Here is a 13,216-nt window from a genome sequence, read left to right as displayed (position 1 = left end):
TTCAAATATTTGAGAACTGACATCCATTTTCAACAATAGTGTCGCTAACAGCAATATGAGTAATAAAGTAATATGAGGGGAAAGAAAAATGAGCCCTTTGAAACCTGGATGGTATGGTGTACCATCTATCTTTTAGACCATTTTCATGTTTTTTGGCTTATTGTTGCTCGTTGCCTTCTCCCCATGTTTCTGAAAGAAATCAAACCAATTTGTTCAGGTTTCAAGTATCAACAAAACTTGATGGCATTGTTAATGATTTACAACTTCTCAACAATGAGATACTGTGACCTTTTTTATGGGAAATGCTTGACAAAAAATTCCAAAGATGTTGCCATTACAAAAGTTTATTCATTTTAGTGGGTTGATACTGGCTAATACAACATGGTTTGTCCTGTTAATGTTTGCTTTGGGAAGAATGAGATTTGAAAAGAACTTTTCCTACTAATGCTGCACTCATGCTGCCGCTCACTTGTCTGGATATGCAATTTAATGTCTTTCCAGCTCACATACTCCAGAGGCGTTGCCGTTATGGCTTCTCAGTAGTGTGGGCTTTTTCCATGTGGGTGAACAAGTCACTTACGTCCAAACGATTTTCCACATGTTTTGCAAGAATACTTCTCATGTGTGTGGATTTTCATATGAGTGGTCAGTGATCCTTTTTGACGGAGTGGTTTCCCAAAGGTGTCGCAAGGATACGGCTTCTCACCTGAGTGAGTTCTCATGTGGAGTATTGAAAACTGTTCACTGTTAAACTTTTCCCACGTTTTGCAAGAATATGGCTTCTCACAAGTGTGGGCTCTTCTCACGTGGGCCGACAACTCATTGTTACATTTGAAAAGTCTCCCACATGTTTCGCAACAATACGTCCTCTCACCTGTGCGGACTCTGGTATGAGAAGTCAATGCTGTAATCCGACTGAAGCTTTTTCCCACACGTGTTGCATGAATACAACCTCTCACCTGTGTGGATTCTCTTATGAGCCTCCACTGATGATTTGGGACTGAATGTTTTGCCACATGTGGTGCAAAGATACGGCCTCTCACCTGGTTGCATTCTCACATGAGCATTCAGCTCATGTGTCTGGTAAAATCCTTTTCCACGCGTGTTGCAAAAATGTGACTTCTCATCTGTGTGTATCATTGGATGCGTCTCCAGTGAACACATATGCTTGAAGTCTTTCCCAAATGTTTCACATTTGAAAGACTTTTTACCTGAGTGAGTATTACAAGGAATCTCTAACAGATTAGGGTTCTCTAAATTATTACTGTTACTTCTGCTTTTGTGACACCTTTTCTTTGGCTTTGGCTCTGCATCTCTACTTGATCCTGAGTCTCCATGCTCACCTCCTTTCTGATCTTGGCTCTCAGTTACATGAAAGTTGCGAGAGACGAGCTGCTGGTGACTGTGTGCTTCTGATACCACAGAGATTATAACTTGCATCTTGTCTACAGACTCTTTCTCTGCTGCACACCGAGGGTCATCAGGGTTGAAGTTGAGAGTCTGATCTTCACTGTGGTCACTTCTCTCATAAGCAGGAGTCAACATAAATGTATCAGCCTCCTCCTTCAGTACAAGCTGCTCTCCCTCCTGACTGATGCAGATCTGGGTCCTCCTGGTCCAGACTGGAGTTCCTCTCCTGAATACAGAGCTGCTTATGGTCCGCAAGAACCTCCTCCTGATACACATCTTGCTGTTGGGGCTCTGAGGTGAGAGCAAAAGAAATCGGATGCTACTGTGACTGCAGTCTGTCTGACTTCCAGCGTCTATGGTGACCTTCTGCATGATGTCACACTGGCATCCTGTCTCCCTCGTGGTAGGAAGGGACTATTTTTGTTTTTTAAAAAAAGGGAACAGTTAAAATTACATGTGTGATGAGTCAAATATACTGATTAATATAAGCAAAACTTTATACCTTCTGATAAAATGCACCCTGATAAAGTGGATACAATCACAAGTAGCAACCTTTGCTTTTCCATTGTGGGAAATTACAGCTGAGGAGAAGCCACAGCTCTGAAATGACTTTAACATGCAGGCTGCACACATTAAATGACATGACAAGACCAATTTTCAGCAGGCTGAATCTCTCTCTCTCTCTCTCTCTCTCTCTCGCACTATAAATACCAAATATTTTCCACACTTAGCAGCTGCTGTTCTGGTGCAGTCTTATCTTTGAATCCTTGGGGACTGTTTGGCACATTTTACATGCTTTTTATTCTTCTTTTTTTTATATATATATAATTATGGCTGTGTTCATGCATATGGCACACATTTTGATAAGACTGTGTAGTTTTGTTTAATCATGTAGTTTCCAGCTCAGCTCATACAATAAGTCTAAAGTACACCGTGGAAACAAAATTGTTACATTCATATTGTTATGTGCAAAAATTAAACCCATTCAAACTGCAAGTTTTGATCCCACAGCCATCAAAGCATAAAAACATGCACTGTGTTATTTCTGGGTGTCATACTGGGCTTTTGTCTTCGAATTTGCCATTTTTATTATTTTCCACCTGATAATGTCATTTTTACTATTTTTGACATATAGGGAAAATACATACTATTTCCAAAGGGTGCACTGTCACAATCAGTGTTGCTGCCAATCATTGACATATCCTATGATGTGATCAGCAAAAAAAAAAATCTATATTAATTTTTCATCTAAAAACATAGAGGCATCATGACAAAAAACAGGCATTTAAAGGGTTTAAATTATGAAAATTAATGAATATTTGATATTTAAGATTAGGACTGATGTTGGTTAAAAATGAACTTAATTAAAGTTGAAAGTTATAATAAAGTATAATATCTTTTACAACCTGATTCTGAAAAGCACAGTTTGTGTGCAGACCAGTATGAGTGTTATTATTTGACGCTGCACAAGAAATAATACCACCATCATAGGAACACCCTCATTAGGTCATGCTGAAAAAAAGTCAGCATATCCTACAAGTACTAAATAAATAATTGATGGTTTGATTGTATTTGCATGACACCTGTTCAGGTAGCCTTTGGGGCTGAGGAAGAGTGAGCCTTCAACACAAGCATTAAGTAACGACTTGCAATTCCAGCTTCTGCCAGTAGATGCCAATGTTGAGCGATCGGGTTTTGGAAAGTTTCAAAGTTTCTAATTTGCCATCTCTGCTTCAAATGCCAGCATTTTCTAAAATCCTTTAAAACCCTAATCCATCCATATCTGAAATAACCCTTAAAACCCTTTGACATGATCACGTGTGACAGAACGTTTCATACGAGATCGTTAGTTGCATGAAAATGATGCCAACTGACATTATGCAAATTCACATTAAGGGTTGCAGCAATAAACAAAAATGCTGTAACGTAAAGGTTTACTAACCTCCAAGTATCACACGCAGAAATGGAGGATTTTGCACTCACTGGTTGGCAGGAAACAGCGGCAGCAGCTGGTTGATGGAGGCGGGGCAGGGAGATGGTGGACCCCGGGGCCAGCAGCAGCGGTTTGTCCGTGAACCCCAGCTGTTTCCGGCGGAAGTTAGTAAAACTGCCCGGCGTGAAGTGGTCGCTGCAGAGACGGGTGTTTGTGGTGATGCTCAGCTCTCCATTGATGTGGCTACTGACAAAATCAACCCACCTTTTCTTAAACTCTAACTGCCCCGGGAACTTAAATAAGGTGACCGAGCAAATTTGAGTAACTGGGAAAGATGCACTTTCGAGACGAAGACATGTCTAACTATTGCTACAGTGTATGAACTGGAGACAGAGCGGACTGGGCACTAATGCCAGTTATGCTGGTGGTTTTCATGCTACAGTGTAGGAGGCTAATACATCCACGGTAAGAGGGGGCGTTATGTAAGCAGGGCTCCAGTGCATCATGGAGGCACTAGTTTAGGCCCGCCCAGTGCCCAATGTTGCCAGATTGGGTGATTTTCTGCCAAATTGTTTTGGGTTGCATTGTACAGGGAAAATGAGCTTGGGTGGGTAGAATTTGGGCTGGTTTTCAGTGAGTTGTTTTTTTATTTTTATTTAAATGTATAATAAAGGTAAGAGGCAGCTAACGTTAACAATGTCACTGTAATGTAATTCTAATCATCACTGCATATGTAAATACATATCTGAAATCTTCAAAATAAATTATATCTGCCTCATAAAAGTGCATTGCCTGTGTGTGTATGTGTGTGTAGTTGCACTGAATGCACTATGTGTATGTTTTGCTTGTACAAAGAGAAGCATAGATTTGAATGTATGCAAAGTTACCATTATCATGTTATTTGTTGAAATTATTCTGATTTTATTTGGAGAACATTTTACTGCCTCAGTCCAGAGGGTAGCAGTAATGCACCTCAAAAAGCTGTGGTAGTTGGCTGCTGCAAGTTGTTTGTTATAGGATCATTTATGTATGGTATCAGAAATAACTAGGGCAGTTAAAATGGTGTTGCTTAACTAAATACTGATCAAATACTTTGGGCGAGGTTTTTTTGTGCTTTGGGGCTGAAGCTGAGAAAGTCTTATATATTTAAATGAGTTGCCTTTTTTGGCCGTTTTTTTCATTTATTTATTATTATTATTAGTAGTAGTATTTGTATAATAGCGCTAGCTTGTGAATGACTGTTTAACAGGTCAAATATTTATAGAAACTAGAAAATTGTTTAAGATTTCTCAAAGCTCAGAGATTATGACTGTTTTGAAGAAATACTGTTTTTAACATTTTAGGGTTTTGACAAAGAAATAAGATGGCCTTTTTAAATTCTCAAAGATCAAACAGCTCATTTCTGTGTAAGCTTGAATGAGTCACTGTCAGAGAGAGATGACAACTTACCAATTATTCAGACATTTACAAAAACTGCGCGTGCTCAAACAATTTTATCTGACATGAGCAGTGAACACTGGTATCCCCGATCCACCACACTGTCTGGGAATGAGAGAAAAAGACAGACACAGCAGAGTCCTTGCAGCAGAATGGTGCAATGTAAATATGCTGGATTTACGATCTAGACACTTGTGAATTTAGACTATCGTCCAGTGCACATACTGAGCAATGTGATGGCTTACAGAACCAAAAAGTTTAAGTCATGAGGATTAGTTTGTTATATTGTGATAAGTGCCTATCAGCAATATTTGTCAGCTGCAGAATATCTGGCAATCAGCATTGATATGTAAGTGTTCACAGCAACATGAGATGACTATTCAAAGAAGCTAAATCATTTATACTAATACTGCAGGTGCAAAAAAAATGCAAATTTTGCACTCAAAACTTCTCTGCATCAGAAATCTACATGTTCTCAGTGGGCCTCAATTGCATCCTGTGGCAGCCAGCTGTCGTGCTGCAGGCCTGACTGTGGAGCTGCAATACTGGCTCCTGCCTCAAACTTGTCCATCTTATTGGCAAATATCCCATTCACAAACTCAATGTGCTTTAGATTACTCCAAATATCCTTTTTTTGGTTTTGAATCAATATCTCTTCCACTCTGTTTCTAAGATACCAACAAACACGAAAGTAATGAAGACCTTTTAAATAATTGGAAAGTTTGTATAAAAAACAAATAAGGTATATATGTCTTGGTTTGAATCTCCCTCTTAAAATTTAATGTTGTCTGTATTACTGTTTTTATGTTGTGTTTCTTTTATGTTTTCTTTTTATGTATTTGAAATTGTCTCAATTATGACACTAAAATTAGTATTTTTCAATGTTTTAAAATGAATTTTTATGTCTGAAAAATGATCAGTTAAAAATAAATAAATAAATACATAAAAACAGGCTCCTGCCACCAGAGGTCAGGAAAGACTGTAAGACAATCCTTTGGCCTTGTCAGCATTTGGGATTACAAGTGCTGCTGTCACCTAAACTGGGTGATAGTCATGACTACACACCCAGTCAAATCATCCGTCTGGAAAAGGCAATTAATTTCACAGATCAACCTCATGATAACGCTGCCAGTAATGCTGTTAAGCCTGATAATAGTCATGATGTGTAATTAGAAAGTGGAAAGACAGGAGAAAAAGCTTCAGGGGGGAGATGGGACAGAAGGAGACGTGTGAAAAGCTGTTGATCTTTGACCACATTGGTTCCTGTCCTTTACTTTATTTCCTGTTGAGGCTCTCCTGTAAACTCAGGTCTCTCAGGGGCTGCTGGTTTTATCCGGCTCCCTCCCCTCTGGTTAAAGTTTACAGAGTTAGTCACACCCATCTGAGTCCTTGGAGCCACTGCCGAAAAACAAACTGGAGGTAGCACTGGTGTGAAATAAATAACAGTGGGTTGTTTGTGTGGATTTATTTTTAACCTTTATCCCCCCCCCCCCAAAACAGGCCCCTTTGTTTCTGAGTTGTTCTTAAGTGATAAACACAGTAACAAAGGGAAGTCCAGTGAAGTTAGTAGAAATTTAGCAGCACTATAAACACTAAAATATGCATTTTAAGCAACAGGAGACACCTAACAGAGCTCTAGAGAGAAGCTGCAGGTGTATCCATCACAATAACTGCAAAATGCGAATAACTGTGTCAAACATGCTAGAACAAAAGAGGGACAAGTGAATGGCAGCGATATAATTGACATGATGTGCAGCAGAACACAAATCATCTTTGTAGCAACATTTTTGTTATTTAGTGTACACCCTGTCAGTTCGAAAAACAAAACCATCTTTTGGATACCACACAAACTAAACAATGACCTCATTTGTTCAGGATGAGGTCGTAATTCATATTTCAGTGTGTTGCAGGAATGACTGGCTGTTTTGTTTGTGAGTCATTTATAGATGTTCCTTCCTTATTTTTAGCTGGGGAATATTTACAGAGGATGGATTTAGCAATACCGTACTCGACATTCACACACTCTGACATTAATATTTTGCAGAACTGCCCAGAACAGCCAGAGTCTGTCTGTTCAGAGCCACTGGGCAGTTTCAATGATGCAGTAGAAGCCGGGGGAGGAAGCACGTTATAGCCTGAAGGTTCCTCTCATGCCGATCTGTACACGAATGGAAATGAGGCTGAATCTGTTCTCAATTTGTGGCTGTTAGTCAGCTGCTTCTTTTATTGTATTATATCATAGGTGTAGATTTCACGGGGATGCAGGCGACAAATGCTCTTCACTGTTGTGCATTTGTGTCCCCCAATAAAAACATTAAAGTAGCAGAGGGTTTTGTTTTGAAAAAATTAAAGACATTAATACCATAACTTGCTGCAGAAAAGGTAGATTTGGTGCATAAAAATTCAAAAGAACGAGGGAAATTAAATGTTTGATTCTTAACATTTTCTAGCAGTGGACCCTGCAGCCCTGTTCTATTTGTATCCCCCAGTGTTAAAAGGAAAGCCTTGTGTCATTTATTGGTGGTATCAGAATCTGAATATGATCAGTATCAGTAGAAATCCGATGTTTGTCAGTCAAACACAACAACAAAGGCAGGTGCTACTCGCCAGGCGCAGAGTTTATTCTTTTAAATATACATAGACTTTTTTTCCCATATTAAATACCCCACCACCCTTCCCTCCCTCACCATCCCTTCCTCCCTCCTCCCTTTTCTCCCCACACTCTCAATTCTCCGCTTTCTCTGTCCCCCCTCCCTCCAGAGAGAAAGCTCGTCTCGGCTGAAAAACACACTCTACTTTGTGCAGCATATTGCTTATTAAGACATTTGCGAAAACATAAATTAAAAATACTACAGCTTGTTGTTTTATTTTTTTCATTTTCTGCTCCAACATCAGAACAGAATCTAAAAAAAGAAGTGAAGGGTTTTTTTTTTTAAAAAAAGAAAACAACACAGTGTCCCTCAGTCTGGCTACATAAATGAACTGGATTCCCCTGTATACATGACATGGTATAACCCTCCTGGCTTGAAGCGTACACAGCGGTCTGTACCATGATAGGTGAAATGGTAAGAGAAATATATTCTTCAACACATGTCCTGAGTTTGGTCAAATCATGTCAGTGTGATTTTTTTTTAGTTTTTTTTTATCGTGATGATTAAACATCCGATCGAGATGGCTGATTCTATTTCAGCGTTCACTTTCACTAGTGTTTGTGTCTCTGCTCGTCTCCTCTCTGCTGGTCACAAAGTGTGTAAAAAGTGGGGGAGGGGCTAATCGTTTTCTTCACCACACAATCATGGATGTGATTGTTGTTTGCGGCCTTTTGTCAAATCGGAAGTTTTGGAAATTATTGGTCCGATGAGGCGGTTAGAGCTGCAGGCAGAGTGAAGGACAGTGTGATACGGCACTAGAGGAAAATTCAGGTGTTTAAGTCACAAGGCATGCATGTTAACACTGAACTCAGAGAGTCACCACCAGAAGTGTTTCAGCTGTAACGTGTGTGTATATGTGCTGTGCATGAGTCTTGTCAGTCTGTTCTGGTGTGTGTGTGTCAGTGTTTGTGCATTTCTTTTTTTGTACAGATGGTTTTGTAAAAGTCCTGCTTTTGCCTGCATGCTTTTATACACTAATCTTTCTTCATATTTTCAATAAATGGAAGATACAAGGAATGCCATGTTTGGTTGAGTGATATTTTACATCACCAATTTGTTTTGACTGAACTTTCAGTGCAGAGTAAATGCATTAAAAAGGGGGACTTTTAGGATCACCAACACTGTATCATATGTGCACGTGTGTCTCGTGTGCATGTGGCATGTCTCATCAAGTCTTATCAAGTTTTGTGTCCATCATTCTAGCAGTCTGTCTGTTTCCCTCCCTCCTCTTTAGGAAGCACAGGAGGGGCTGCGTTGGTGTCGGGGAGGGTCAAAGGGTCACGACGGGGTCACACGCGGGGGGAGTATTTAGGGTTTCTTGGCACCTCGGTGAAAGATTTCAGCTCATAAGGGATCCCTGTGTCCACTTCGATGGATTTGCGGGAGAATAGCAGCCGGATATCGTTGTGCAAGTAGATCTTCCCAGATTTGGAGCTCTGGAATCTGAGAACCAAAAAAAATGTGTCAGCAGAAATCTTTTTTCCAACTCTAGACATTACTGAAGTGCACAAAAATAGTTTGCTAGTATTAAAATTTTGCAAAGGTGTGTAACAACATACTATTTAGAACAGACAAGCTTTTTAAATATTTTTCCAGACCTCATAACATAAGTTAGTAATGCAGAATTATAAGTCAAGTGTTAACAAAATGTCAGGTGTAAAAAGTAGTGCAGCTGAAACCTCAGTCCCACCTGAGATGTATCAGGTAGCAGAGAATCTTCTTCCTGTCTAGCACTCCCCCCCCTGGAGACGCCTCGCCTTTCCCCTCTACTCCCTCCTCCACAGGCACCAGGAAGATACGATGGCGCAGGAAGGTCATGTGATTAACGGGCATGTCGCCAAAGTTGTAGGTCACCAGGAACATCTTCACCACAGTTTTGTTGGGATTAAATAAGGTCTGAGAACAGACGGTGGAGCAAAGTCAGCATTTCAAACAGCAAAAATTAGACGAATGGCAGTGTTTTTTTTTTTTATTAAAGGGCAACTTTTTCAACCTCATTTCCCCATGTTTTGTGTCTGAGTGACTAACGAAGCGATCCGTTTTTGACACCGGTCCAGTGTTAAGAGAGAGCGCTGCAGACAGCAATGACGAATCAGGCTCTGACGTAACCACACAGGACATGTTCTGACTGTATATTCACATCTACAAAAGTACTTTTTTTTCCACAGACAGACTCAGATTGTTATAAATGTCTGACCACTTTATGAAATCATCCTTACAGAGACAGACCTTTTTGTTAAGAGCAGGTACCTTTTTGTTTAACCAGAAACCTCAGGGTTGTTATCATCAAACCCACCAGACTCCACATAAATAAACAGTCATTTTATCATCGGAAAACACACTTCATTCAAAGTCGACAGAAACAAAATCAAACTCACAAAAGCCGTATTGTTTTGTCTTTCCACTGTTCCAACAATCACCAACTCTGGTTTAGTTGAAATAAACCCCAATTTACCCAGTTAGGAATGAAAATATGCTGACTCCATACATGCTCAAATTAGTGTATTTCAGTGTAAGCAAGTTTGCTGATAGTGATTTGGGAATGTTTCTGATTTTAAAAAAAATTTATAATCCTTTAAAAAAGATTTATCTCTGTAATGTTGACAGATACTTTGGATAACTTTTTGAGCCTGTCAGTAGCAAAGACAAGCAATTTTAGTGGATTTAAATTGATAGTGCACAACTGCCTTGAGTGGTTACACTGCAGCCTGTTTCGCCAGTTTCAAGAATTGTCTTTCCCATAATTAACATAGACACAAAAACATGTGAAAATAAGGTCCAGGTTGAAAAACAACAAAGCTATCTTTTAAGTGTGATTAAATTATTATTTGAACCACAAAAACAACAAGCACCCTTAGAGTATGAATACTATGATATAATCATATTCTGTGTCATTATATTAAAACATCATGGTCGCAAAGATGAGATACATAAAGACTTTTCATTTTTCAAAGGTGACCACCATCTGAGATTAAGAAAAGACGAACTTACCACTTGAATGGTCCCTGCTTTGGGTATGCTGTATCCTTTCTTTCCAAGAGGCTCAAGGGATATCACCCCCTGTGTGGGAGAGAGATGGAGACAAATGTCTTCAGTCACTGTAATGACAAAATATCTCAATCTTTGGTGCGTTTTAATAGCTGTGAACTTCTATATCAGGATAAAAATCTGGATCTAGAATAAATGTGCTAAAACGAAATGTCTAGGGAGCGGCAGTATTGCAGAAGTATTACAACAGTATTTTTATTTCTGGTTTGATCCACTAATGCACATGAAACCAAATTCTAATCAAAAACACCAAACACAAAAACCCCAAAAATCCTACATGAAAGTATAAAATTCTAAAATAGCTACATCATGCTGGAGTTACAAAGGCAGCCACACAGAGAGTCAAACAATGTTAAATGTCAATTAACAGCTGAAAGGAGAGAATCAAAAGAGGGCTGAGATTCACCACTTTTTATACACAGCAATTCATAGTCAACATGAGGCATGACGCTAAGAAAGTGAAAACAGCTGGTTTGCAAATGGTCCACAGAAGCGGCAGACAAAGTTTAAGACTTCTTGTAAGCAGGACTAAAATTGTCCACATTGTAATGCTGTTCCTATCATGCCAAGCGGTCTTATGTCATTTGATTATATATATGCAATGAATATATGGTGTTCTGTGATGATGTGAACATGTGGAAAAGGCTTCAGGATATGTGCATGGAGGAAAAATATGGTACATATTTTTCACATCTGGTTCTGAAGAAGGAAGCCAACATCAACCTTGTTGAAGCCAATCTGTTTTGGAAGGTTACTCTGATCTCTTATTTTGCATTATTTTTCTTCCAATGAGTGTATTTCTTTTATTCTAGCAAACACTCTACCTGCTATGTGAAATAAATTGTTTTTTGTTTGGTTTATTGTTTGTTTCTAACTAAGCATGCATAGAACCACACACAATATTTTGCAGACACACTTAAAAAGACTGACCAGGAAAGGTGAGGGAGCACTGTGCTCTGAGATGTCGTAGTACGTAACCTGCACCGGCAGGGTGACATGCTGCGGGCAATAGGAGCCACTGGCACCGATCTCTGCCGTAAAGCCTTCGATCCGGCCTGACGGGGAGAACCGTCCCTTCAGTATGGACTCCTGGAAGACATAAGAGAAAGAGAAGAGAGATGTCGATGGTAGACTTCTGTAACTCTTTGTACTGTATAAGCATTTACTACACACTATATCCTATATCCTAGGTGGTCACATTAAGATTAAAACTTAACACTACATCAGGACAGTCACAACTTAACATTTCAAAACGTCTTAATAACAACACCAAATCAAGACTCAAAAATGGTTTTATGACACTTTCATAGAGAGATTCATATGTAGATTTACGATCATAGTTAGTTTTGGTGTTGTACTGCATTATATTGAGTCAAGTCAAGTCAATATTTTTTCTGAAGCCCATTATCACGAATCACAATTTGCCTAAGAAAGCTTTACAGCACACGACATCACTCTGTTCTTAGACCGTCACATCGAATAAGGAAGAACTATCCCCAAAAAAAACTACAACAGGGAAAATAAACAGTAGAAACCTCAGGAAGAGCAACTGAGGAGGGATCTGTCTTCTAAGATGGACAGTCGTACAATAGATGTCTTAAAAAACATTTAGATTACAGTAGATGAAAACTGAGAGATGTCTTCCTAATTTTCTGCTCCCTTCATGTATGTGAATGGGAAGGATGGTAGTCTAATATAACTGAATTTAGGCGTTTCTGAAATTTTCAACAAAAACTCAAGATCATAAACTTCAAAGAGGTAGAATTTATGGCTGAGCTGTTGTACTGAATTGCATTAGATTTTGCAGGTGGCCACAAAGTGTGTGTCACCAAGGAAGAACAGAGACTCTTCATAGCTCCATTTAGAGTAGGTTTACATTGGTTAAGGTTTGGACATGTCTGTTAATACGCCAGGAACACCAGCGCAATCTTTGACCTGCAGTTACTTGTGTCTACTGAAACTTAAAAAAATAAATTCAATCTGTACCTCAAAGTTGCCAAGTAGTGATCTGCTGATGGAAGCCGAGGGCCAACTGGAACGTGTGGAGCGGCTGGTGTCTGTGTGTCTGCCGCTGCGCAGCTGCCGACTGAATGTGACCACAAACACACACAGAACAGACCAGTGGTTAGTGGTTAAGATTACACTAATTTTGTCTCAACCGACATATCACATGCCTCTGAGTGTGTCTGAGCATTCAAGTGCAGACAAAAATGTTGACTGTGTCGACTTTGCTGCAGTCAATCTGACTGACATCAATGTGATCTTATCCGTGCACACGCAAGAGCATTCTTTGAGTCAAACCATGCAACTACTGAAGTTTAAATATTGTTCTCTTGAATCTGTAGATGGCAACTTTCATAAAATAACTGTTGTTTTTGCTGAATTTGAATTTGCTCTAATCTCTTTCTAGAAGCTCTTTTATATTGTTATTTGTAATCAAATTCTATAACATGTCGATTTTCAGGCAAAGTGCTCTGATAAATATGTTTGGTATTTTGATTTCTCCTTCACAAGGTGCTAGTTGCTTCCTGAACCCCCCACAATACAGGAGTGGATAAATGATAGTTATGTTATGGAAAAGATTACTTTTTCACTTTGCCTTCAGAAAAGTGTGTTCATTGGACTCTGGACCAAGTAGGTGAAATATGTAAGTCCTTTAAGGCCAGATTTTGTAGAGGTATTGGATAAATGACTACAATCTGTTGTTTTATTCTTACTGCCATTCTATGTACACTTT

The 13,216-nt window shown here is 39.2% G+C and overlaps 2 protein-coding genes across 4 annotated transcripts in view; both read right to left on the bottom strand.

Annotated features, from left to right (window-relative positions):
- Positions 1-783: 783 nt before the first annotated feature.
- LOC148189719 (uncharacterized) lies at positions 784-4,105 on the bottom strand. The gene is made up of 2 exons (XM_088076527.1): positions 3,353-4,105; positions 784-1,824 (listed from the first exon to the last, which is right to left on the bottom strand). The coding sequence occupies exon 2, from the start codon at positions 1,780-1,782 to the stop codon at positions 871-873; it is 912 nt and encodes a 303-aa protein (XP_087932653.1). The 5' UTR covers positions 1,783-1,824; positions 3,353-4,105; the 3' UTR covers positions 784-870.
- Positions 4,106-7,377: 3,272 nt separating this feature from the next.
- atosb (atos homolog b) overlaps positions 7,378-13,216 on the bottom strand; it is a 33,984-nt gene continuing 28,145 nt past the window's right edge. For all 3 annotated transcript variants that reach the window (XM_042488010.2, XM_042488011.2, XM_088076522.1), the window contains 5 exons: positions 12,466-12,565; positions 11,410-11,568; positions 10,423-10,491; positions 9,122-9,327; positions 7,378-8,874 (listed from right to left, as the gene is read on the bottom strand). In XM_042488010.2, coding sequence (XP_042343944.1) covers positions 8,721-8,874; positions 9,122-9,327; positions 10,423-10,491; positions 11,410-11,568; positions 12,466-12,565 — 688 coding nt within the window. In that variant the 3' untranslated portion in view covers positions 7,378-8,720. The remainder of the gene's footprint in view (positions 8,875-9,121; positions 9,328-10,422; positions 10,492-11,409; positions 11,569-12,465; positions 12,566-13,216) is intronic.

The sequence above is a fragment of the Plectropomus leopardus genome, chromosome 4 (genome assembly GCF_026936395.1).
Source record: "Plectropomus leopardus strain MGB_pleo_1.0 chromosome 4, ASM2693639v1, whole genome shotgun sequence".
In the NCBI taxonomy this organism is placed as follows: domain Eukaryota; kingdom Metazoa; phylum Chordata; class Actinopteri; order Perciformes; family Serranidae; genus Plectropomus; species Plectropomus leopardus.
This window is presented reverse-complemented; position numbering and strand designations above follow the sequence as displayed.